Here is a 27,101-nt window from a genome sequence, read left to right on the forward strand (position 1 = left end):
AAAATCACGCACTGGTTTTCCAAGCTCGGTCTACTACCGTTGTATAAAAAATAGGATAAGCATGGAAGGATTCTACCATATCTTCTTAGAATTATAAGTTTAATTTTTAAATTATTTTCATATTCATTAAGTCCAAAATGCTGCTACTCCAGTTATCTAAAAATGCATTAAAAATTTGGACTTCTATGTTTTGCTTCTAGACCGACGATATTATAAAAAAATATATGGTTATGAATATCATATATTTTAAATTTAATTGATTATTTCTAAATCTGTTTGGGTAATATTCAATTCCATTTTCAAAATTTCAAACAATAAAGGTTGCTATCTCCAGAAGTATATTTTTATTTCTTATTTCTGCAAGACGAATATCTGCTATTTTCCTATTGTGTCTGAAAAAAATTATGCAACACGAAATATTGAGTTTTATGGTTCCCCAGCAAATAAAAATCTTATCTCTTTATAATATTAACGCATGAAAATACTTCCTACATGTGTAGGAAATACATACTACATATTTTTTTTTATACCGTTTTTTTGCTCTCCTGTAAAATTAGGAATAATGGAATTAGCAGTTTATCACATTTCACAGACAATATTTGAAAATGTCTATTCCGAAACTAGTCCTGCAAGACAAAATCGAGGGTCGAAGAGTGCCAGGAACAAACACTCATGGCTCCGGAACATCATGGATTGGAGCGGGATACCGGACGCGATAACCATATTCCGTCCGGCAGTAGACAATACCCTTACAATCAATTGAGGAGAGTGTACAAATGATCCCCAACGTGCAATTTTGCATATGGGACCGGAAGAAGAAGAAGAAGAAGAGGATATCGGTGCTACATGGTATCTTTAAATATCTTAATATACTCTACACATGTAGAAGGGGGTTTAGCAGTTCAAAGGAGGAAAATTATTGAGAATCGGAGACTCTACCGCTTCGTAAAAATATCGGCGCCGTTTTTTTCCATGCTGTCAACAGAAAATTAATTAGATCCCTTGGAACCGCGGGAAAAAACCTGACCCTTCCTCGATCAGGCAGTTTAGCCGGCCTCGAATGTCAATTTCAAGGATTCGCCGATGATGTAGAGCGATCGAGCGGCAATGTGGTTTTATGGACGACGTCGATAATAAATGTATGATATTCGATAAGTCCGGTAAAATTATAGCTTTGGATCTGCGAGTATAAAACAGAAATATACTAAGTAAAAATGAAATCAATATAAGCGATACCAATTAAACTTTTAGTTAAGTAATCGAGGGCGCGACTTTTAAATTCATTGTTGTTAACTATAAAAATTTTCGGCGCCGGGCTGACTTATTTTCGTTTATTTTGTACTTTATTCCTACGTAGAGCATAGGGCTTCAATAAACGCTCTCCAGCGGGTTCGGTTGTTGGCAATTGATTTAACATCTCGCCATAATCGGTTTACTGCTTCGATCTCCTTTTTAATTGTCCTTCGCGATGTATGTCTTGGACCTTGGACGAACGGTTCTTCTACTGTCTTGTGGATTCATTGTCTTGTGGATCAATAGCTCTGTCATTGATGTCGTTGCCGCTTCGCCTTAAAGTGTGACCAATCCACCTCCATTTCCTACGTTTGTTCTCGTTGTACACCTGTCTCTGGTTGGTCAAGCTCCATAAATTCGCAATACTAATTTGGCCAGAATATTCCTACAATTTTTCGCAGACAGAGGTTTATGAAAACTTCGAGTTTGTTAATTAGTGGTGATATAACTTTCCAGGTCTCTGCACCATACAGCAATACTGGCTTGACATTTGAATTGAAAATCTTAAGTTTAGTAAGTTGAGAGAACTGTCTAGATCTCCAAATATTGTTGAGCATTCCAAATGTTATTCTCGCCGTGTTTATTCTATTTATGATATCTTGCTCTGTGTCTCCGTTGGTTGAGATTATACTACCTAAGTAAGTAAAATTATTTACCTCCTCTATAGGTGTTATTCCAATGATAAAGAGAGCGACGTTGTTGGTACAACCTCTCATCAATTTAGTTCTTTTAATATTGATTTTAAAACTTGCAATTTGAGTTTCCTTTGTCAAGTCAGGTATTTTTGATGCCATATCCGCATGACTATGAGAAAGGAGACAGATGTCATCTGCATAACTGAGATCAGAAGCAGGAAAGTGAAATAGCAAAAGCGGTACCACCGTTTTCACGGAAATTTCAAATAAAATAGTTCGAGCCTCAGGCTCTAGGTGGTACTACAATTAATTTTTATGTTAAGAAGTTGCTACTAGTTATTGCCAGATGGCGTTAAATCAGAACTTTTTTGTAGTTTCCATAGTTTCCAACGGCCATTGTCATACTATTGTCAAATTCTCTAAAAATATTCTCGTTGTCATAGCATCATAATATTATCAAATGATTATGAAAACGTTTTTCAAACTATAATTTGTTATCATATACAAACTAAAATATATAGGAAACTGAAATGATACCGTCTGTTGGAGAATTCAGTGGCGCCATGCATCGGGTCGTTACACAACTTATGATACAGTTTTATTTTATTTTACAGGAAACTTTTACATTTTAACTACAGGTAACTATATTGTTGCGTCATACTCTAGCGCCATCTATTATCAATTTTTGGAACGTAATTTATTTTTTTTGTACAGAAAATAATGATTTTTCTTCTATTTCCTATTTTTTAATAAGAATAAGTTAATCTAAATGCGACATCGCTCCATTATATCGTATTGTTCTCAAACAGGTGACGTTTCATTTAGAATTAACTTATCCTCATCAAAAAATATGAAATAGATTGAAAAAACAGCTATAGTTAATAAAATAAAAATAATTAACTGGATATGTTGAATAATTATTATTAGTAATAACTTTATTAAAAAAGTAAATAATACAAATTATACAATAAATAAAATTTCTTCTTCAGACGAAGGCTCGCACGGCACTGCTATACTTAACTTGTTCATATAAATATAATAATAATTATAAATCAATACAATAGCATTAAATAATATAAAATACAACTGACAAAGTTTTGTCGCGAACTTATTCGAAGCGCGGCGAAAAAATGTGAATTGGATCAATGGTATCTATGTATAAAAATGCAGACCCATTTTTATACATAGACCCATGGATTAAAGCGAAGTAACGCGAAGAATCAAAATACATGCAATTAATCCAATGACATTTTGGCGCTTCGCAAAAGTTTAAAGCATGTTGAGCACTTGAGCGAAGCGCGCCGAAGCCGAAGCCATGCGAAGCACTGTTTTTCGCACGCGATGGATAATTAAAATTGTTTTAACCTGACCTTTTTAATTTTAGTATTATGCGTAGAGAAATATTATCTATGTGACGATTTGATAAACACATTGGATAACGTTAATATAAAAATGCGTTTTATCTGCATTTTTCCTCAATTTCCACCCAGGTGTTGTCTCGTCTCAATTCATTATGATAATTTGGATTCTCAACATAACTCTTTGTAGCTCTGTATAATCATAATGAATGTTTCATCATTCTTGATCTTAGTAATTAAACTGAATTCACAGATTGTACGATTCCTTTGCTATGCTTGAGATCTCAAACAAATAAATATGTATAATTATGTGACACATCAAAAAAACCTCGAGTATGGTTTATAGGAGTAGGAGGAAAAAATTAAAAGTTGATGCCGTTGCGAAGGGCTCTAAAATCTCAACAGAAATTGGCTATGAACTTTTTATCTTAGTCTTTAAGTTAACACAAGCATTATTTTTCATAAGAAATAATTATGGAGTTTATATGCCTTTTAATAAGCAGGATTCAAAAACAATTGCTAATAAAGCAAATTTACATTTTTGAGTATTATGCTCCACTTATTATATTTTTTAATTCTTACCTAACTTGGTTGTAAACAACTGCCTGGGTTAAATTCTTAAAAGAGGTCTTACAAGAGACAGATCTTATACCTCACTCACAAAAACTTCATCATCTGCACTCTGGAAGATTCCTCATTTGGGTTATCTGATCCTTTCTCTAAAATGATAGATACAATTTAAAAAATCTAAAACGATAATTTTAATAAACCAAATTCAGTTTGGATTCGTAATACATATTAACATTTTTAATAAACTTTGGAATATCTAATAATTGAATCACTCTCTGCCAAATTAAAGTAGCCAGTGCCATAACTTGTTTATTTACAGCTCAATTAAGCTCATGTTATAAAGTTGATATGATATTTTTTTTTAAAATAATGTTCATCTTCATTACTGAATATTTTGAGACATTAATTTGGCCTACGGTGTAGGTACCTACCCTTTTCAGTTACTGCTTTTATCTCAGGTAACAGTACATGTCTAATACAAACAACAGACTGGTCCACCAACAAGTTCTACAACAAATTTTTGTCTTTAAATACAGGGTTTGTACCTGGATCGACATCACTGGACACCAAATTACCAGTAGGTTGATCATCTAAAAGATTATTTTAATGTTATTAGATCAAAATATCTGAATACGTTCTTTATTTAACTAAATGCATATACTTACCCATATGAACTGGTGTATATAAAAACTTTAGAATTAACTTCTAAACCTCTTTTTATTCCAGGTACGATCTTGATTCCAAAAATGTAAATCACAAACTCTATAAATCTTATAAATATCTTACTGTGTTGTATTTTCCATTTTAAGGTTTCGCACTTGATATCACTTTTGAAATAATGTAGGATCGTTCTTCGAGAATGTATGTCTTTTGGAAAACAAATCCGGCATCGGAACAACATACTTATGAAAGGGTTTACGGTCTGATTCCATCATTGTTTTTAATAAAAAGTTTAAATAATCACTAAAATTCCAGTAAAACTTTTTTCTATTTTTGACGGTACCATATTATTTGATTAGAACTGACTTGATTTGATTTGAACTGCCTAAATATTTTCGCCTTAAGCGCGACCGGTGGTTCGTCACAGAACTAATAAATTTGTGTATAACTGGTTGCGGTAAAAACGTCCTTTCAAAGATCTCAATTTCAGTTTCCCATATATTTTAGTTTGTATATGTTTGTTATATGTGTTTTAATTAGACAATTCCTTTTGGTTGTGGCCCTAAAAATATAATGTAAGTCTTTTTTTTCTACCATCATTTAAGTTCCTATTTATATTTACTCCATTTACAAAACTTTGGGCGTATTACGTTGGTCTTGTTTTATTATAATAAACGATGTTTAAATATTTGATTTATAAATAAAAACTTTAAAATAATAAATAATATTTACACATGTTTGGCTTTAATTTTATTTATTAATTGTATAAATTATACTGTTAAATCTTATTTTTTACACATCACAACGATTCTTTTTATTAGTATTGTTGAATTTGAGTAAAAAATAAGATTTAATAATCAAATTTAATTATTTTAGAGTAAAATTCAATAAATACGCTCATTTAAAAAGCCCGCGCTTCGATCCATTTAAAACAAGCCCTACTCAATAGATGGCGTCACTTCTGTAAGACCATTTTTCAGTATGGCAGAGACCATTCTTTTTCTAGCTAGGTATATTCTTTGACTGAGATCTTATAACAAGCTAAAGGGAGTCCACCATATTTCTTGATGATTCCTAGAAATTTTTTTCTTTAGAATATCATCTAAGAGGATATTAAAAAAAAAACGGCGACAGGATGCAACCCCGCCTCACCCCCTTCCGAATGTTGATAGATTCACTCCGTTGACCCTTATGAAGATTCCCTTGGAATTTAAATTTTCAGCTGGGGATTCAGGTGATAGCTCTATTGTTAAAAATGTCAAGTTTTCATTTATTTATTTATTTATTTCCTGAGAGTGTCATTCGTTTTGACACTTTAGTTTTGCATTACGAGTTTTTGATTTAAATGAATTATTGTGTTGTGATATTTTAAGCTTAAAAAATTGTTCTAGCAGATCTTGGAGTCGAACATTGTTCTTTTTAGAACCTCTTTTGGTGCGAAGTGTAGAAGATAGCTTAACAGCTAATGCAAAAACACTTATTAGAGTATTTTGAACGGGAATGCGGTAGTAATGGCCATTTATGTCCTTTAAGTGCTGTTAAGGAGGTGAGTTTTGTTGATGTAGATAATAACTGTTTATATTTGTATATATTTATAATTAATTTATTTTTGTTTCCTAAATTATTTTGGTTAAAATAAAATATATAAATAAACTCTGTGCCGGTCAAGATTAATCACGTGAGTAAAAATTCAATTGGTACGAACTGTATAGAAATCACCATTCGATCGCCAATTTTGGAATAAATTAGAATCTTGGATTCATAATATAGTTTGCCAAAACTTATATTTTTATTAAAAAATTACTGAATGAATTGGAGGTCGAATATAAGAGGCGTAATCCTCATTTATATGGAAAGTTACTTCCAAATTGAAATAGTAGTTGTTCTAGTTCTAGTTTGTTGTTCAAAAGTGAATATAATATAATAATAATTAATAATATATAAAAGGAGAATATACAAATTATTTCTGGTTTTTATTTTAAAATGTTGGCAAAAGATAAAACTACTAAAATTAAATTAAAATATTTTAAAATTCTGTGCATAATCCCCATTTATTTTTATTTAAAACTACTACTAAAAATGGCTACTTTTTGATAAAAAAAAGAAAAATGCAAAAATCGTGTGTCAGGATAGTTCACCGGACCCATGTTGGCTTCATGTTTAGTAACATGTTTAATAAAAAGATTAACGAATGAGCATATCAACGAACTTACCAGATACGCTACTGAAACACGTGAATCAAACTGCGAAAAGACAAGAAAAATATATAATATTTGATATGAAAAATGTCAAAAATTAACAATAATTATAGAGAGGTTAAAAAAGGATCGAACGACACAAATCTATTTACAAAAAAAATATTTATTCTTGAATTTGAAGCAACATTATTTAAAAATAATATTTACTCTATACAGGGTCCGGCAATAGTGCGTCGGGCATCTGTAGCTACTAGAATAAAAAACTTGAGAATTTTGTTTAAGTGCAAACCTAAAGAATGTACTAGGATGTATTTCAGGAAAATATTTTAACTTGTATAGAGTGGCCCAAAAAAGTGTGAGTGGATCTGGATTATTTTTTTTAAATGGAACACCCTGTATATTATTGCATTTTTGGCTTCCTTTCAGATCTCTTTACATAATCCTAAGATATGATCATGTGTGTGATCAATGATTCATCTATTTCGGTAGTTTCAGAGATATTAAAAAATGAATCAGAAACACATATTTTTCAACCCTTATTAAAAAAATATATTAAAAATACAAAAACTGTTCTGAAATCAAAACGATATTAGATATTTACATTAGATGGTCTATTCTTACTTTGCTATAAATATGGTAAGCGTAAATCATACAGGATATTCAATATTTTAGGCCAAACTTTCAAAAATATAAAATATTTTTTCTTCGTTTTTTTAAATGGAACACCCTGTATATTATTTTTTTATTAGATGGAGAATTAAAAAATTAACATTTTTTGTATTTAAAATATTTCAGAATGTTTGATAGTTTTCCGGATACACGCAGTCTTATTTCATATGGCGCTTTCAATGGTAAAATATGAGAGAAAAATCATTGGGTGGCTTTGATGAAAATTTACTGTGGAAAATGCCATATGAAATACAAAACTGGGAAAATCTGCAAAACCGTTAAAAATTTTGAAATACTCTATATACAAAAAATGTTCATTTTTTAATTCTCCATCTATTGAAAAAATAATATACAGGGTGTTGCATTTAAAAAAACGAAAAAAAATTATTTCATATTTTAGAAAGTTTGGCATAGAATTTTGAACATCCTGTATGATTTACGATTTTCATATTTATAGCAAAGTAAGTACAGACCATCTAAAGTAAATATCTAATATAGTTTTGATTTCAGGGACAGTTCTTGTATTATTAATAATTTTTTTAAGAAAGGCTGAAAATACATAATTTTTATTTATTTATTAATATCTCTGAAATTAACGAAATATATTTACTCATGTCTTAGGATTATGTAAAGTGATCTGAAAGGAAGCCAAAAATGCAATAATATACAGGATGTTCCATTGAAAAAAAATCATCCCGATCCATTCATACTTTTTTGGGCCACCCTATAGAAGTTAAAATATTTTCCTGAAATACATCCTAGTACATAATTTAGGTTTGCATTTAAACAAAATTCCCAAATTTTTTATTCTAGGAGCTACAGATGCCCGACGCACTATTGCCGGACCCTGTATAAAGATAAGTTACAATCTTCTTGAGACCAACTGGCAGTAAAGGCCATTAAAAAATAAAGAAGAGTACGGGCTAAGAAAAACTATCATCGATTGTCATTCCTTAGCCGTCTTTGACACCATTTTTTTCCGGTCGTATGGTATAGTTACTTACAAGTGAAAATTATTCCATTGTTTATTCGACTCTTCGACCGAGTAGTTTGAAAAGATTTTTTTTAATGGAACACCCTGTATATTATTGCATTTTTGGCTTCCTTACAGATCACTTTACATAATCCTAAGATATGAATAAATTTGTTTATTAGGTATTTAATTTAGATGGTCTATACTTACTTTGCTATAAATATCGTAATTTTAAACCATACAGGATATTCAAATATCTACGCCAAACTTTCTAAAATATATTTTTTTTGTGTTTTTTTTTCTAAATGGAACACCCTCTATATTATTTTTTATTAGATGGAGAATTAAAAAAATGACATTTATTGTATTTAAAGTATTTCAAAATCTTTAATGGTTTCGCAGATACACGCAGTATTATTTTATAGGGTCTCAACGGTAAAATCGAGAGAAAAATAATTGGGTGGCTTTCATAAAAAATTACTATGAAAAATGCCATATAAAATATATAACCGCGAATCTATTGAAAGAATAATATTTAGGGTGTTCCGTTTAATCCGTTTAAAAAAAAACGAAGAAAAATTATTTTAAATTTTCAAAAGTTTGGCGTAAAATTTTGAACATCCTGTATGATTTATTTAGGATTACCATATTTATAAAAAAGTAAATACAGACCATCTAAAGTACCTAAGTACCTAATATAGTTTTGGTATCAGGATAGTTCTTGCATTTTTAATTTGTTTTTAAGAAAGGCTGAAAAATATGTATTTTTTTATTTATTTATTAATATCTCTGAAACTATCGAAATATATTTACTTGTATCTTAGGACTGTGTAAAGTGATCTGAAAGGAAGCCAAAAATGCAGTAAAATACGGGGTGTTCCATTTAAAAAAAAAATTAGCCCGATTCACTGATACTTTTTTGAGTCACCCTGTAGAAGTTATAATATTTTCCTGAAAAAAAAACATCCTCGTACATACTTTAGATTTGTTTTAAACAAAATTATTAAGTTTTTTATTCTAGTAGTTACAGATGCCCGACGTACTATTACCGGACCCTATATAATAGACTATTGATAAAATGAACAGACTCTATAACTTAAAAACTTTCGAAAAAAGTGAGTTACAATTTCGAAAAACAACTCCGATTTTGAAGGAAACTTCGTAAATATCCGGAATTAGCTAAATAAAAGGTAGGATTCGTCGGGCCCAAATCAATTTGGTCTCAGATTGGCCCTTTCGATTTTCTGTTACGGAGTTGCAGTCCGCAGATGCACCACCAACGCTATCGGACACGAGTAATTCCGGTATTATTTTTAGAACGAAAATTAATTCAATTTCTATAGTTTCCTCGCTGTATCGATTGGATGTATTATTATCGATGTAATAATAGATGGTTTATATATTTTTTTTTCTTGTTTTTTCTTTGCAAAAATACATTTTTTCTGCTCAGTCAAAAAACGGATATTGCGTCAGAAAACATAAAAAGAATGCCTACTATCTGTTTTCAAATAACTATAACCTAAGTGCTATCTAAGTCCTAAAACTACTAAGCTTATGAAAGAGAACTCCACTAACCTGTGAAAAAGTCAGATGCAGTTAAGCGTAAGCCTGTTTGGTAAGGATACCAGCATTACTACGTTTGATATGGCTGTAAAATTTTGGAAATTTCCATACTTGGATTGCTATAGGTGTTATTGTTCCTTGATATAAGGAACGATCTATTTAAATATATGTTTTTTTACAACGAGGTTCCTTGTAGACAACCTGAGCTGCCGACCATTTTATATTGTGTTTTTTGGCTTAAACATTGACTGCAATACCCGATCATATTGTTTCATATTCTTGTATGTACAGGGTGGGTCCAATTCGACGCTTTTAAATGGAAACATCCTTTTCTATAGGAGATAGACGAAAACTAATATCGGTGTCTGGAGCTCAATTTTTGTCAAAAACATGATAGTGAAAACCGCATATCGATATCTGTTACCGTTTCGGAGTTACGGGGTGTTTTTCAAAAATATGCACTTTTAACAAATCGCTGTAACTTTTTTGTTATGGAAAATTTTGTATTTTTATGAAAACATTTCCAAAGCACCTTTTTACGTAGAATTTAATGGTTTAAGTATAATTTTTTTAAAATTAATAATTTAAGAATTATCGACAGAAATTTTTATTTTTTATATGGGACACCCTGTATATTTTTAATTTATTGAAAATAATTTAAAATTGCCTTTCCAAAAATATAACACACTTGATATTTTGCTCGATTCCTCTTCGAGATATAGAGTATATAAAAATTCGCCCGCTTTAAATGAGTAGGCTTTGAACGGCACCGGCTGTAATGCAAAAAAATCTAGCTGTGAGCATCAATTAAAACGAAAATAATATTTGCTATGAGAGATGCAGAATTCTATAACTATATCTATATATCTATCTATATCACATTTAAACTATATCTAATAACAAGAAAAATAAATAGCAAACCAAGACATGAGATTTTGCTATAGGTGTTCGACATATCGACCGTCTTCTGTTATGGACAGACGGGGCAGTTTTTGAACATTTCTCGCGGAATTCATTAACTCAGTGGGGGTGAAAGATACCCTCTCATAACTGCTAAGTAATTCTAATTCTTGTCTAGATTATACGGAAGAACAAGGAACCTTTATTTTTCCGTAAATATATCGATAGGATTAGATCCATGGGCACTAAGTAAGGCGGCCTCGACGGCCAACGGCTGGAATCTTGGTTGGCTATTCAATTACTCTTGAAATTGGATGCAAAAATTTGCTGATAGCTTCAGCTATCAGAGGCGGTGCGTCGTCTTGCTGGAAAAATATATTTTCGAGTTCCATTAAGGGCATATCATCAATAAAGGGTCCAAAGCCCACTGGTTAAAAGTGGCGAACTTTTAAAAATTCTGTATTTCGAAGGGGATTATAACAAAATACAAAGTGTACTATATTTTTGGAAAGGTAATTTTAAATTCTTTTCAGTTAATTAAAAATATAGAGGGTGTCCCAAATAAAAAATCAATTTTTCTGTTGATAACTCTTAAATTATTAATTTTAAAAAAATTATACTTAAACCATTAAATTCTAGGTAAAAAGGTGCTTTGGAAATGTTTTTATAGAAATACAACATTTTCGATAGCAAAAAAGTTACAGCGATTTGTTAAAAATGCACATTTTTGAAAAACACCCCGTAACTCCGAAACGGTAACAGATATTGATGTGCGGTTTTCACCATCATGTTTTTGATGAAAATTGAGCTCAGACACTGATATTAGTTTTCGTCTATCTCCTATAGAAAAGGGTGTTTCCATTTAAAAGCGTCGAATTTGACCAACCCTGTACATGTTTTTGCCATCATGTGTATCATATTTTTTGCACTCGTTAACTCGTACATTTAGGTGACGTTTCGTCTCTCCAATATTCTCAAGATACCTGGTAGATGCACTCTTCATCTTGTTTTCGATATTAACAATCTTGATTTTGTTACGACGCTTCTTAGAGTCGTTTCAATTATATATTGTTTGGTTACCGATATAATTCAGGAAGTGGCTGAAATGAAATGGCAATGGGCTGGCCATGTTCCTAGACTGGATAAAGACAGAGGGGCGCAAAGAATAACAGTGTGGAGGCTAAGACAAACTAAAAGAAGTGTAGGACGTCCACAAAAACGTTGGGTGGATGACATTAGGAAAGTGGCAGAGGTAAACGGTGGTTAAATGTAGCACAAAATAGGGAGACATGGAAAAGGATAGGAGAGACGATTAGATGAATCCGGGTTGAGAAAGGGGGGGAGAGAAGAAGAAGATTTGCTATTCGTCTGATCTTTTCTGATGTTCCTTAAGATTATAATAATAGAATAGTTTTAAATGATGGATATTTTGAAATGCAGTTCAGTTTTCCCCTTTCAAAATATTTTCAACTTTGTTGGTTTTTCATGGAAATGGCTGCCAATATTCTTATTTTAAATAGAACCCTCTGTATATTTAATCCTTTTTTAAATTCTATTCTAAATTGAAATCTATATACAATATTTCCACAGATTGTCTTTACAAGAGGAAATACTTTTTTATTATTGATATACCGGGTGCGTCTCAAAAGCGGCTCACCCCTGTAACCTTTTTATTTTTTCAGTTAAAAAACGAGATTTGGTATATTAGGATATGACATAAATTAGGATTGATTGACGTATTCAATTGTTTCCTGTTTCACCGGAAATGACTACAAATTTTGATTTTTAAATGGCACCCTCTGTATTTATTTACTTTATTTGATAGAAAATAACACTCTGAATAGAATTACATATCATATATGTCAACATTTTCACATATGTTTTATTTGAAATTATAACTTGCGGTTCGTAACCAAAATTTGATTCGAAATACCAAGTGTGTGGTATCAAATTATTCGTAAAAAAATGCCTTTTCCAAATATGCTAATGAGCCACCCTCGTTCCATTTGAAAAGATTGAGATATGATTAAAAATACGATTTGAGCATTTTCTAACTGGCCAGGACAGACACTAAAAACATTAGACGATCGAATATATTTTTCCAAAGCTCCTTGATTAAGAATTAGTGTTTTTAACATAGCCATGGCACTCTAGATTGAATTTTAAGATACGATTTTTTATTAAGCGAGAATGTCAAAAGTTGACATATTATACGTCATTCTAGTCAGAATGTAATTTTCTATCGAATAAAGTAAAAAAAAAATACCGACGGTGCCATTTAAAAATCAAAAGTTGTAGTAATTTCCAGTGAAACAGGAAGTGACCAAAAACAATTGAATACGTCAATCATAACATATACTAATATACCAAATCTCGTTTTTTTATCTAAAAAAATAAAAAAGTTATCGGGGTGAGCCACTTTTAGAAGCGCCTTTTGATTTTTACTTTGAATAAAAAGATTAGATTTTTAAGACTTTCAACTATGGAAAGGAAAATTCAACTATTTTTTCATGTTGTTTTTAATTTTCTCTAAAACGTATTGGAAATTTGGAAAAATGTAAACCAGATTACCCATTTTAGAACAAGAAAATATTCCTCTGTATATTTCGTCACTGTAAGAAATACCCATAGGACTTTTTTGGAGAGATGAATCCTCCACAGAGGTGTGTATAGACATTTTTAAGCATTTTTTTTATGAAGAATGCACACATTTTTCTCAAAGACAATCCAGGAACATACAGTAGATTATTTATTTCAACATGAAATTCTAAACATATTTTAAATATAATGTTCTATACCTGTTTATCTCTGTTTTTGACGTTGCTTGTTTCAATTTTATCAAAAATTTGCTAAAAATCCTCAGGCAGTTTTAATAAACGGTTTTCCGTAAAAAACTTCGCGAGTATTTCCGAACTTCATAACTGTGTATTTTCCAACTCTGCATATTGAGTCGCAATAGTTACATTATACTACTCTACACCCACATCCAAACCGGGAATCATCATCGTTCATCAAGTTAAAAACCAATATTATTTTAGCTTATTAAACTGTTCTCCATTACACACATCCGTTGCTCTTTCTATTTGCTGGAAAACATAACAGTTTGCCATTTTCTGCATTGAAAAATTACACTTGATAACAGTGGCGGTTCGTCAATAAGGGGCGCACGGGCGCCGGCGAACATCATGGCTGATTGATTGATGAAGTATTGATAGTTGAAACAATTGCAAATTGTTGGTGGCAAGTTCATTTCGCTTTTACAAATTAACCAAGGGACTTGAGTCAAAAAACAATGGACTTGAGTCAAAAAACAAAATGCTCAGGAGACATGGTCGAAAAATGGTGTTTTAGAAAAAGTTAAACACGAAATTATTGATAAATAAACAAAAATACGAGTAGCGGAAAAAGAGGCCAAAAAACTCTACATATATGCTTATTCTCTGCATTAAGTTCATCAGACTGAAGGGAACAGCCATTCGACGACCGGTTTCGGAGATTTTTAGGCCCCTTTTTCCGCTACTCGTATTTTTGTTTATTTATTATATATAACCTACCTAAGCCTTCTTAGCTCCATCTACGGTAACGTGGATGAAGCAAGCATTAAAACCAGCAAGTCCAGTAGGCCGCTGGTTTTAATTTTGGCAGTACGATCTGTGATTCTCACAGCTACCGCTAGATGGCGTATAGAGCATCTAGCACTCTCGCCATAGTAGTACCACGGCATATAAATCACACGGCAGGCCAACTCGCCTTGGCGGGAACGCTACGCGCATATCCTTGCGCACGCCGCCATTATGGGTGCCAGCAACAGAAATTAACCAGTGTCGTAGTCAGTCGTAGTATTTGTCATTGACAACATACAGTTACGGCAGCTTTGAGTCAGTAGCGTGCGGCTTAATTTATTTCATTCTTTTCTTGAGTGATATATTTTGTTTTTTTATTTTTGTTTATTGTGTGATATATTTGGTTTTTGTAGTTTAGTAGTACAATGGAAGTCCGAAATTCTTTTAGTTTTAATACTCAATCATTGCCTACGGCATTCAAAGTAATTTTTATTATTAGGTATCCTGCAAAATGACAAACAAGATTCACTTCTAAATTACTGTTTTTCTGATTATCTGTATCTATTTTTAATTTTTATGGATAGCTCATGACAAATACGTTTAAATTACCTATACCGCGGTCTCCCCATAAGAGCAATGAGAGAATTAATGTCCCAGTATTGAAGGAGGACAGAAAATCGAGTCGAATGGTTTCAAGACATAGGTTCATCCTTGTTTAGTCAAACCTCCTACCACACAAGGATAGACTTATGTAGGAAATGCATTGAAATTCTATAGCCATCCTTTAACATCGGGACAGGAATTTAAGCGGTACCCACCGTATAGGTAATTTAAACGTATTTGGCTCATGACAATTCAGAGAGAAAAGAACAGAGGTCTCGTTTTTTTTATAATAAGGTCTGCCGTTTTTAATAAGATGTTTGCCGGATCATTTTGGCAATTTTCAGTACCAGTGTGTAATATTCGGACACAAAGTTTTTTAAATGTTCTTCTAATAAAAAAAAATAAACTTCTAAACTTTGAGATTTTTTTGACAGCAGTCAAATTTGACAGCTCAATTTTTTTTCTATCATTTTAATCCATGGCGATCCTATATATATATTTTTATAAAAATCGGACAACTTTGAAATTTTTTTGACAGCTGTCAAAAATTCGGGTCATCGGGACTGTAACTACATGCCAAATTTCAATTTCCTACAATGAAAGGAAGTTCTTCTAATTTAGCTTACAAGATTTGCCCCGAACAAACATACATACAAAGCAAGTTAAATAAAAGCGTGTAAAATAAGCTAGGGACTGCTTCCCATTGGTAAAGATACTTACTCTTTCCATAACAACATTAGACACCCGAGCTGGTTTAAACTCTCTGTTCCCCTTCTGGTCCTCAAAACCTACAATATTATCACGACCACTATTATAAAATAAATTGCACTTGATATTCATATTATATCATCAATACATAGAACACAATATCGATTAAGTTCATCCGGTTCATCGAAACTTTCAACTTTTCTTTTTCAGAGTCTCAAATAAATTAAGAATTTCTAAGCCAGGTTTGATGTCGATGTCATATATTCATTATTTTAGTGTCTCTGGGTCTCTGGACGTGAAAGGCAAAATAGGTTTGTCAAGAGCGTCTTGTATATTTTTGGTCTGGAAAAGTCTATAGCCAAACATTTATATTTAAATTCATCAGTTACTTTTCTTCCCTTAGCTGATTTGTTAATTTGTGCAATTTGAATATTAACAAAATTTGCTATGTCCATTGATGGACATAATTTGTACGTAGCCTCTTTAGATTGTTCAATAGATATTTTATTGGGTATTTCTTTAATTCTTGTTTGTAACTCCTGGCATATTTTTTAATTTTAACTGTCTATTCTCTACAGTTAAATGTTTAATTGAATTTTCATTTTTGCTTTTCGAGGAGTATGCGCGGTTAACGATTCATTTGTTTGGGATAAAAGTATTGTGTAAATAAAATTCAGTTTCAGTCAATTACAGTATTTTTTTAATACGACCCTGTCTAATCAATAGTTCATTTTCTGGGAAATTTTTTAATACGTTTTAATCCGGCCCTGACTCGGCACCCATAATGGTGATTTCAAGGTCAAATTTTATAGAAATTTTAAACAATGGGATCTGGGCAGAGTTAGCCTGCCGTGTGATTTATATGACGTGGTAGTACGTTTTGTACTCAAATACTATTCTCTGCTTTTCGTTGGTCTGATCGAGGGTTACAGCAAAGTCGGCCTGACGATGGAGAAAAATCTCCGAAACCGGTCGTCGAATGGCTGTTCCCTTCAGTCTGATGAACTTAATGCAGAGAATAAGCATATATGTAAGCTTTTTCCGCTACTCGTATTTTTGTTTATTTATTAGATATACCCTACCTAAGCCTTCTTAGCTCCATCTACGGTAACGTGGATGAAGCAAGCACGAAATTATTGTACAGAGTGTTCAATAATTATGAAAAAAACCAACCCGTTAATTAACCCTGTATAATAAATAAATAAATGCCTTTATTGTCAAAAAATTTTACAATTTGTAGCCAAAGGCAAAGGAAACAAACAAACAAACAAAAGAGAATACAAAACAAGTATACAAATTACATTGTCAGTCTTATTGTTTAAAATAAACATTTATAAATGTTTACAATGTCAAAGAATAAAAAAATATAAATAAGATTCAAAAATATTTTGAAAGTTTATAGTAAATATTGTAAATATATGTATATAAATAGTAATAGCAAATATTAGACCAGTGTTTACAAGATCAAATTCGATTATCAAAATATAAGTAATTTACGGCATAGAAAGCCTTGTCTAGTAAATAAGATTTCAATGCTCTGCGAAATGAAGAAAATCATGTTATGGATTTGATTTCAAATGGCAGGTGATTGTGCATTTTTTTCGAGTTGTATAATATTGAAATTTTAACTAACTCTGTGTGTGGGTGGGGTAGGTAGATAAAGATCTTTCTCCGCGTTCCTGAGTGGATAAGTGTGAGATGGCCTTTCTTGAGAAGCTGATACATGCTTACGTATTAGGCAAACAGATTCAAATATAAATAAGGAAGGAAGAGTTAATATTTTGAATTTTTTAAAAAAGTCCTGGCAATGAGTTCTGCTGTTTAGTCCCGGTGAATATCGAACAGCTCTTTTCTGGAGCTTGAAAATGCGGTCAAATTGAGTCGCGCAACACGCATCCTAGAATGGGAGGATATATCTGAGGTGCGACTCAAAAAGTGCATAATAAATAGTTTTAGCCACCGACAAGTTAAGCTCCTTAGAAACAGATCTTAATGCAAAAGAGGCAGAGCTTAATTTTTTCGACAAAGCGTGTCCCATTTTATCGTTTCGACATGCATGTCTTATTTTAGAGAATTGTTTACAACAAGCCCTAAGAATTTTACAGATTTTACGACGTTAATGGTGGTGTTGTTAAGTACAAAAGGCTGCAGCGAGTTTTTATACGACAAAGCTTTAGTTTTAGAAATATTGAGACTCAGGAGGTTCAAATAGCACCAAGATTTAATGGTGATTAAAAACTAAGCTAAACATTAAAAAAAAATAAGTCAAATGCTAAAGTTTATAATAAAATGAGTTTAAAAATTAAAATTGGCGGATTTATATACAGTATGGTAAAGAAATCATAAAAATAGGGGGAAAGTAAAAAATCTAACACTTTTGTAACACTAAATTCGACGAAAAAGTTTTCCGTTGCGTTTTTTTTTGCATCTGAGTGTATAAACAGAAATAATTTAAATCCTCTTACATGCCTTTTTATATCCCCAGTTAGCCTAGAAGTACAGTAAATGTATGTAAAATATATTATATTTTTTATACATTATGTGTAATGCATATTATGTACCTTTTAATTGCTAATACCTTTTTGTATAACAAGGTATACAAATATGAAAACTAAGTGATCCATTTAATTTTGATTATTGACTTAACCCAATGGTGTGTTTGTTGTTTGTCTGATTTTATCTAAAACTATTTATTTGTAACCAGCCAAACAACAATAAAAGCTAGAATCTTGGAAAACAGGAGAAATCTTCCAAACACACATTGTCAACAAACCATAGATTCGCGTAGATGAAATCAGAAATATAGAGTACACAAAAAGTCAAGATACCTTATATTAATTACACTGTGAGTGAGATAAGAAAGACAATGTAATTAAATTAATAAACCAATATTTAATAAAAAGAATATGATTAGAGAGTTTTATATAGGGTCCGGCAATAGTGCGTCGGGCATCTGTAACTCCTAGAATAAAAAAACTTTTGTTTAAGCGCAATCTTACAGTATGCAGGTACGTGTATGTATTTCAGGAGAATATTTTCACTTCTATAGGATGGTTCAAAAAAGTGTGAATGGATCGGGATGATTTTTTGAAACGGTCTTTTTTTGCCAATCATGACATGTATTGACTATAAGAGAGTAAGATAGTAAGAAACATTTTTTACGTAGAAACTCGAGAATATATATTTTTTACTCAGTAGTTTTTTTATACAGCGATTTTTACCAAGAGGCCTTTTTTACGTAAATGTATATTTTTTTACTCAGTAGTTTTATACAGGTACAGACGAAAAGTTATTTCTCGTCAAACCAGTTAAAAAATATGTAGGGGCGACATCTACAAGTAGGAGTTATATTGATATCAAAATCAAATTCCTCATGTCAAGAAACTCCCATACCACCAATTTTCATCCAAATATTGACGTTACTTCAGAAATTATTTAGAAAACAAACGAAATAAAAATGAAACTTCTACATCCTGTATCTCCGAAACTAAGCATTTTAAGACATATATTTATACGAACTTTTTTACTTATTTTTATCTGCAAAATATGCTGGCAAAGTTTCCGGAATACAGTTCGGACCACCCTGTATAAACCCATACATAGTTAACTTAAAAATATTAGAAAGTTTTGTTAGTGCAATAAATGGATTTGTATGGACGTCACCTGCTTTTTTTCTGTCATCGTCTGTCGAAATCTTACCTAAAAAAACAAAGCGGGAAGCGGAAAGCCGGTGCACTATGGACGTACCTTAACGTTAATCCTAATCTTAATCTACAACTTAAGAAATTTATTAATGCCTCTAAAAGTGCGAACTCGTCGCCCAATAACAAGCGCCCAGCTCTTGGAAAGAGACAGCAGCGTCGCCGTCGCCGAGTCCCGGAGCCGGGCGGCCGCGTCGTTTTTCCGACGCCGAGGTCGCCGAGGAGGACGTCGGGCGCCCGATGACGCCCCATTTTCCGTCCGGATTTATGGCCGGCCAAGATTGAATGGGAATCTGTGGGCGAACGTGGGCCAGGATGACCGTCTGTTTACTACATCGGTTGATTTCGTCGCACGTCCGATTAGAGATGAATGTTTTGGAACGGTTAGAATGGATTTTTAAGCTTCAATTAGTGCTTTTTTACATGCTTTTCCAATTAAAAATAGACTAAAATTGTATTAGGGAATATATAGGGTGTCCAAATATTCCGTGAACATAGAACTACTACATACTTTTAGAATTAAAATAAATTCCTTGGACCCAATTTACCTCTATACAAAAGTGCTTCGTTTGTCCGTTAGAGGACATCAAACTTTAAAAACATAAACACATTTTTTCGGATATTTTAAGCTTTTTCAATTTTTTTTTTTGTGTCTATGTTTTGGTAAGTGCTTTAACATTTAACTTTCACAGAAATCAATAAAAAGTACGGGAAGCGTAAAAACTACCCCCACCCCTACGTAAATTTTGCTATAAATATTTTCTAACTCAACCATCGGTTCGAAACGTCGATGGCGTCATCCTGTAGTCCGTCCCCAATTATACCGAACATTTTTCTTCATTATCAAATTCTGATGAAGATGTAAACGAAGCGTCGTATCGAAGTTTGCAGGGTGGAACCGTATACACTCTCACATAGCCTACTCACCAAATTTGGTCGCGATCGGACGACATCAACTTTTGACGTTTCTTACATCAAAACTAATTATCACAGTGACACGTGTGGTACACGGCCAAGTTGGCCTTGGTTCAATTTATCGACATACCAAATTCCATTTAAATCGGACGATTTTTTCTAAGCCGTATGCTGTTTTTCCCAAGTAGCATGTTGGACACATTATGTAATGTTTCTAATAAACGTGTCTCAGTTTCTTGACACAAAATGGAAACGGTATGTCACAAATAGGAAACATTTTCGAACCTATGTATTTTATATGGCTTTATTAAGTGTGTTTCCAGTGTCGTTTCCTGAAATGTTTCCATACGAAATCAAAACTTTTAGAAGAAATGTTTCGAAACATTTTTTGCAATTTGTTTCCAAGATGCTCCTGTTTGCAGCAGCCACTATTTGTAAATGGAAAGAAACGAAATATTAAACTAAGACAGTCTATGTCTGTGTGTGGATTACAAAATGAAAACAACCATTAACAATGTCGACCTCCGCCATATATTTTTTTGGCTTAATATATCATTTTGGAATTTTAATTCATTTTTTTATAAAATTAACATGGAATTGTCAATTCACAAATCATCTACATTATATCATATTTGTGTCTAAAAAGAGAAAAAGTCGTGTTTCAAAAATGAATCAACAATAAATGGAAACCTTGTTTCCAAAATGTTTCGATTTAGCGCTGTCTGTGTATTAATTTCAAACTAGTCACCTGTCGACAACGCCAATCAAAACTTCTGGTCAGAATAATTAAAACATTTTTATTTACTTATTATAACACTATTAAAACATACAAACATGTATTCCATTGTGGAAAAAAAGAGAAAAAAACGTTTGCTGGTAACATTTTTCTTCGATCTTCTGTTGGGTATGGGTATATTGTGGCTGTTATTACATTTATTCCTAAAACAAATCATCCCTGTAATGCGTATAATAAATCATTGTAAAATCAAATAAGAAAAATATCTGTATTTGTACTCACCATGTCCTTCCTTCTGTTTTTTAATTACAGTACTATAAAAACTTGAAAATGATTAAATGCAAAAACTGCAGAACAAAATCCAAACAATAAAGTATGGTTATGTTCTCATATTTGACAAAATATCAAATAAATTAAGGAAACTTTTCAGGCACAAAACGGGTACGCAATCTTTGTAAATGTATCTTAAAAGCTTCTACATCTGTATCTTAAAAGGTTCGAAAAATTTGTGACACTGAGATCTTTATTGTTATAACTTATGCAGCGAAACCATATTTTGGTAAAATGTTTCGAAACAAAAAGCGATTTATGTTACGAAACATATGTATCAAAAATGTGACGAAACTGTTTCGCTATGTTTATCAGCAGAGATTTTATTTCGATTTTGTGTTCACGATGAACACTGTTCCTCTCGCTCTGATGTACCGCGTATCGTGTCACGGCTTTGAATTTTTATTCCCAGCGCATCTAAAGTTGTTTCACTTCAAAAATACTTTTGTATTTAAATGGTTATAACCTCGGTTGTAAGTTGTAACTAAGAAAAAACTAACAGTTTCAAAAAATGTCTCATTTTTGGTCTCACCACTTGACCCTATCTAATTTTACCCAATCTAAGTCTACCGTTCTATTCAGTCAGTTCACTCCGTCTGTATTTAATCATTTTTGTTTTGTTTTTTGTTGCAGGTTGGCAGCCGCCCACGAGGCGGCGGCACTCCAGGCCGAACAGGGCGGCTACGCGGCGGGCGGCAGGAAGTTCGCGGGGGCCAGCTTCTTGAGCAGGGCGGCGGGCGGCTCGTCAGCTGACGCGATGGGCGGCCAGCAGGCCCCCCACCCCGGCGGCTCCTCGTCGCTCTTCCTCTTCTCCGAGGAGAACGTCGTCAGGAGATACACCAGGTTCATCATCGAGTGGCCATATCCTTTTATCATACACCTTTATGATTGTTGATATTGAAAAATTAGTTTTTAAAAAGTGATTTTTAACCCACAAAAAAGTACACAAATATTAATTTTTAATTTATTAGATGAATTACATTAATTATTAATCTGTACATTTGTGACGGGTTTATTTCTTGAAAAAAATCTGTTTTTCTTTACCTCTGGAAAAGATATACAGGGTCGCTGTTATGTATGGAAACGGTCGATTATTAGGTAAAATATAGGAGGTACCGCAAAAAGTTAAAAGCAAAAGTTATAGGATTTTTAAATATCTATTAGAGAGTAATAAATTTGAGTATACAGGGTCGGTCATAAAGTCGTGGAACATCAAAGTTTCATTTTTTTTTAAATAGAACCCCCTGTATATTATTGCATATTTCAATTCTTTCTTCAATTCTAAGCAAAAATCGAAATACACACAATGTACCTCAAACCAACCGTTTCTGAGTTATTGACTTTTGAACATATCACTTAAACAATTTGATTTAATTAATTTCGATATGTTCAGTTTCATTTAATGATGCCATTTTGATGAAACTGTGATACTGTTGTTACTACTAGTAAATTTAAATATACACTGTCGGTCATAAAGTTGTGGCACGTCAAACTTAATTTTTTTTTAAATGAAACCCCCTGTATATTATTGCATATTTCAATTCTTCCTTCAATTTTAAGCAATAATCGTAATACACAAACTACATAAATTGAAGAATTGAAATGTTAAACGAAAATTTTGTAATTTCCAGATTTCATATAATCTCATTTTATACATCTATACCTAAATGCTAACTTAAGAAATAATGTCAAATATTATTAACTAGCACAGTTTCGACAGAATAGCATCGTTAAATGAAACTGAACATATCAAAATTAATTATGAAATAATACAAAATAGATATGTTCAAAAGTGAGTAACTCGTAAACGGTTTGTTTGAGGTACATTGTGTGTATTTCGATTTTTGCTTAGAATCGAAGAAAGAATTGAAATATGCAATAGTATACAAGGGGTTCTATTTAAAAAATGAAACTTTGATGAGTCACGACTTATAACCCTGTATACTTAAATTTATTACTCGCTAATAGATATTTAAAAATCATATAACTTTTGCATTTAACTTTTTGCGGTACCTCCTATATTTTACCTAATAATCGACCGTTTCCATACATAACAGCGACCCTGTATAGAAAATAAAAGTTATTTTTTGTAAACGCCACTGCGTTGAGTACAGGGTAAGTCAACGATAGAGTAAGTCCATTATCTCATTTGTTTCGAGGTTTACAAAAATATTAAATATAAAAGTTATAGGGACCGTTAAGATACACATTTTAAAATTATTATAGAGTATACAGTATACAGGGTGCTTCAAAAAAGTGTGGCGAATATAACATATTTTTGGAATTTAAATAATAAAGACACAAAACATTTCCAATAGACTACAATTCAACACATTTAATCAACTACAAATCACAAATAATACTGCAGGAAACTTTAATAAACACAGACAGCGTTCAAACGAGCGTGCTGAAGTGTCTCATAACACTCGCGCAACCGACAGCGGTCCGTGCTTATCTTCCGAAAAATAAATCAATTTTGTTTATACAGGGTGGGCCAATGGAAATTTTCCACCCCAATTTTTCTCGTTTAAAATTAAAATTTGGGAAAACGCTCGGACACGTGGATTTATTTTTAGAGGGGGAAAAATATCATAAAACACTTTCACACCTATAACCCCCAAGGCGGGGGCGGCGCCACCCCTAAATTCTTAAATGGAAAGGGGGGCCGACTTATACGTCATGTGAAAGGTCTTTCAATTCCCTTTTTAATGATATAAGATATCATGTACTTTCGTTCAGTAGTTTTAGAGAATTATTGATTTAAAGTAGATTTTTTAATTTATCAGCGTGGTGAAAAAATCGGATTTTATTTTTTTCTCCCTCTCTCTCTGTATATATTTTTTTGGCAAACTGTATGTGTATATTAAAATTTTTAACTGATCAATCTACATCGATCCACGCCCAAAAATCTTTCGATTCGGAATAAGTGAAAAAAGCTCAATTTTGGCCGGGAAAATAAAAAAGCTTTTTAGAAATTTTAAAAAGGTAATAAATTTAAAAAATTTAAATATTAAAAAACAGAGCTTTTTTTTAAAAGCTTTTTTATTTAAAAGCTTAATTTTTAGTATACACAGCTTGCGAAAAAGTACATACAGAGAGAGAAAAAAAAAATAAAAACCTTTTTTTTTCACCACTTAACTGATAAATTAAAATCTAATTTAAATCAATAAATCTCTAAAACTACTGAACGAAAGTACATGATATTTTATCATTAAAAAGGAAATTGAAAGACCTTTCACATGAGGTATCACTCGGCCCCCTTTCCATTTAAGAATTTAGGAGTAACACCGCCCCCGCCTTGTGGGTTGTAGGTGTGAAAGTGATTTTATGATATTTTTTTCCTCTTGAAAACTGAATCGACGTGTCCAAGCGTTTTTCCAAATTTTAATTTTAAACCAGAAAAATTGGGGTGGAAAGTTTCCATTGGCCCACCATATATAATCATATTTCTAACAATATGTTTTTTATTGTTTTTAGATTCTGCCTAAAATTCAATAACTTTATATACAATGTCATACACCTAAAATTAATAGTTTTTGTAATATTTAATTTGTTAAACCCTGTATATTTCGATAGTTTCACACTTAAACAGAATTCCCAAGTTTTTTTTATTCTATGAGCTACAGATGCCCGACGCACTATTGCCAGACCCTGTATATTTTAATTAAAAAACTTTTTAGTCATTCGGTTTTATCAATCTTTTAGAAACATGGCAATAAAATTGCCCTTTATCGTCAACCCACACAAATTAAAACATTTCTTTCCACTGCAGTGAAATGAAAAATAAACGTACAACCGGGCATGAATAAATCAATCTGACCGAGTAACATGAATGTTTGCAGAAGTTATATCAGATATACACATCTATAATTGCACGAGCGAGTCTTTGTTCTCGTTTACCTGTTGAATAAAGAAACATGCCCTGTTTGAAATAGAGAAATAAAAACATGATAACGTATGCGAATTAAGGGATAATAAACACGACCTGTTTTTTAAAAAAATTGTGTCCATAAACTCTGTAGGTAATTATACCATACGGTGTTTTTAAGTATTCTATTTCTACCTGAGATCTTAAAATGTTCATGCTATCTTAAAATACAATACCGGGTGCGTCTCAAAAGTGGCTCACCCCTATAACTTTTTTTATTTTTTCAGATAAAAAACGATATTTGGTATGTTAGTATATGACATAAATTAGGATTGATTGATGTATTCAATTGATTTTGGTTACTTGCTATTTGGTTTGCTATTAATCTTAATTAATAATAATTTAGTTTGTGCTACAACTTTTGATTTTTAAATAACACGCTTGGTATTTTTTTACTTTATTCGATAGAAAATGACACTCATAACACTAATGAATAGAATGGCATAACACAGAGAGAACACTAATAACTAAAGTGAGAGAGACCGATCAACGTTAATTTTTGAAGACTGTGTTAGTGGCGCGGCCTTTGGCGTCTAACCCGAACTATGAGCGCATTATCGATATAGTAGGTTGCATTCATACCTATATACTTGCGTCAATAATTTAAAATTTGTATATTTGAACCGAAACCTTAATTTTTCAAGTTTATAATAAGAAATCTTCGTAGTTTTTTTAGATTATTTTCTTGACAACGAAAATTATTATTAGACTTTAAAGCATTAAAACCTATAAATAAAATACTGTGTAGGAACATAATAATTTGTTTAACTCCGTACTCCTTGCCATACTCCAACTCAAGGCTGCAATCTTCAATATCTTTTTTATCTAACTTGGTTGGGAGTGAACAGGGAAGCACGGTTGGGAGCTCGCACAGAGTATCAGTAGGTATCCCGTAGGTATTCAATGTTTTTAATAGTCTTTATTCAATAACAAGAACCTATCAATTGAAGAAAATAATTTGTATTACTGGTAATAATACCAGGTATAATACTTAGTCGTTCCATAGGTATCAGAAAAGAACGTGATCTTTTACTTTTACAATCGGATTTATTCTATAGGTTATGCTTATGTAAATTAGCAATGTACGTTTATTATGTGCACTCACTAATACTATTAGGTATGTTAAAATAATTACCTTAAAAAACCAAAATGCCGAATAATCGTGGAACCTTAAATAATCAATAATGACAATAATCTCTTCTTACAAGCTAAAAGAACAGGCACATTCACTCAAAAACAATTTATTACTCCGATTATCAACAGATTTTAGTTATCTCCTTTTAGAGCTAAGAAATAGAAAAAGCTACTGACAATCTAATTAATCATGTCAAATGTTTAACTTGCAAAGTTGAAAACTTCCATTTTTGACCGCCTAAACGCTAAGCGCGTCTGGGAAGCGCGGTGACAAAATAAACTTGTCTACGAAATGCCCTATTCCACAAGTCCTCTCACTTTAGTTATTAGTTTCTCTCTGGCATAACATATTATGTCAACTTTTGACATTTTCGCATTTGGTTTATTTGAAATTGTTAATTGCGGTTCATAGTTCATAACGACAATCTGACCCAAAATACCAAGTATGTGGTATAAGATTATTCGTAAAAAATGCTTTTTTCCAAATATGCTAATGAACCGCCGTTGTTCCATTTGAAATAAATTTTGATTTGGGCATTTTTTAACCGGTCAGAACATAACACAAAAAATATTAGACAATCAAATATATTTTTCCACGGCTCCTTGATTAAAAATTAGTGTTTTTAACACAGCCAATAAACTTTAGATTGAAATTTAAAGTACG

At 32.1% G+C, this 27,101-nt stretch overlaps 1 protein-coding gene and 1 long non-coding RNA gene across 10 annotated transcripts in view; one reads left to right on the forward strand and one right to left on the reverse strand.

Annotated features, from left to right (window-relative positions):
- The window catches only part of LOC115877105 (voltage-dependent calcium channel type A subunit alpha-1), a gene marked incomplete at its 3' end in the record, with an annotated part of 233,608 nt that overhangs the window by 112,654 nt on the left and 93,853 nt on the right, over positions 1-27,101 (forward strand). For all 9 annotated transcript variants that reach the window (XM_030893234.1, XM_030893272.1, XM_030893199.1 and 6 more), the window contains 1 exon segment: positions 22,009-22,236. In XM_030893234.1, coding sequence (XP_030749094.1) covers positions 22,009-22,236 — 228 coding nt within the window.
- LOC115877144 lies at positions 3,525-4,968 on the reverse strand. Its single transcript, XR_004049290.1, has 4 exons — positions 4,522-4,968; positions 4,288-4,446; positions 3,869-4,005; positions 3,525-3,569 (listed from the first exon to the last, which is right to left on the reverse strand). It is a non-coding gene; the product is annotated as an uncharacterized LOC115877144 (long non-coding RNA).

The sequence above is a fragment of the Sitophilus oryzae genome, unplaced genomic scaffold, assembly GCF_002938485.1.
Source record: "Sitophilus oryzae breed Bouriz unplaced genomic scaffold, Soryzae_2.0 scaffold_1059_pilon_pilon, whole genome shotgun sequence".
Lineage (NCBI taxonomy): Eukaryota > Metazoa > Arthropoda > Insecta > Coleoptera > Curculionidae > Sitophilus > Sitophilus oryzae.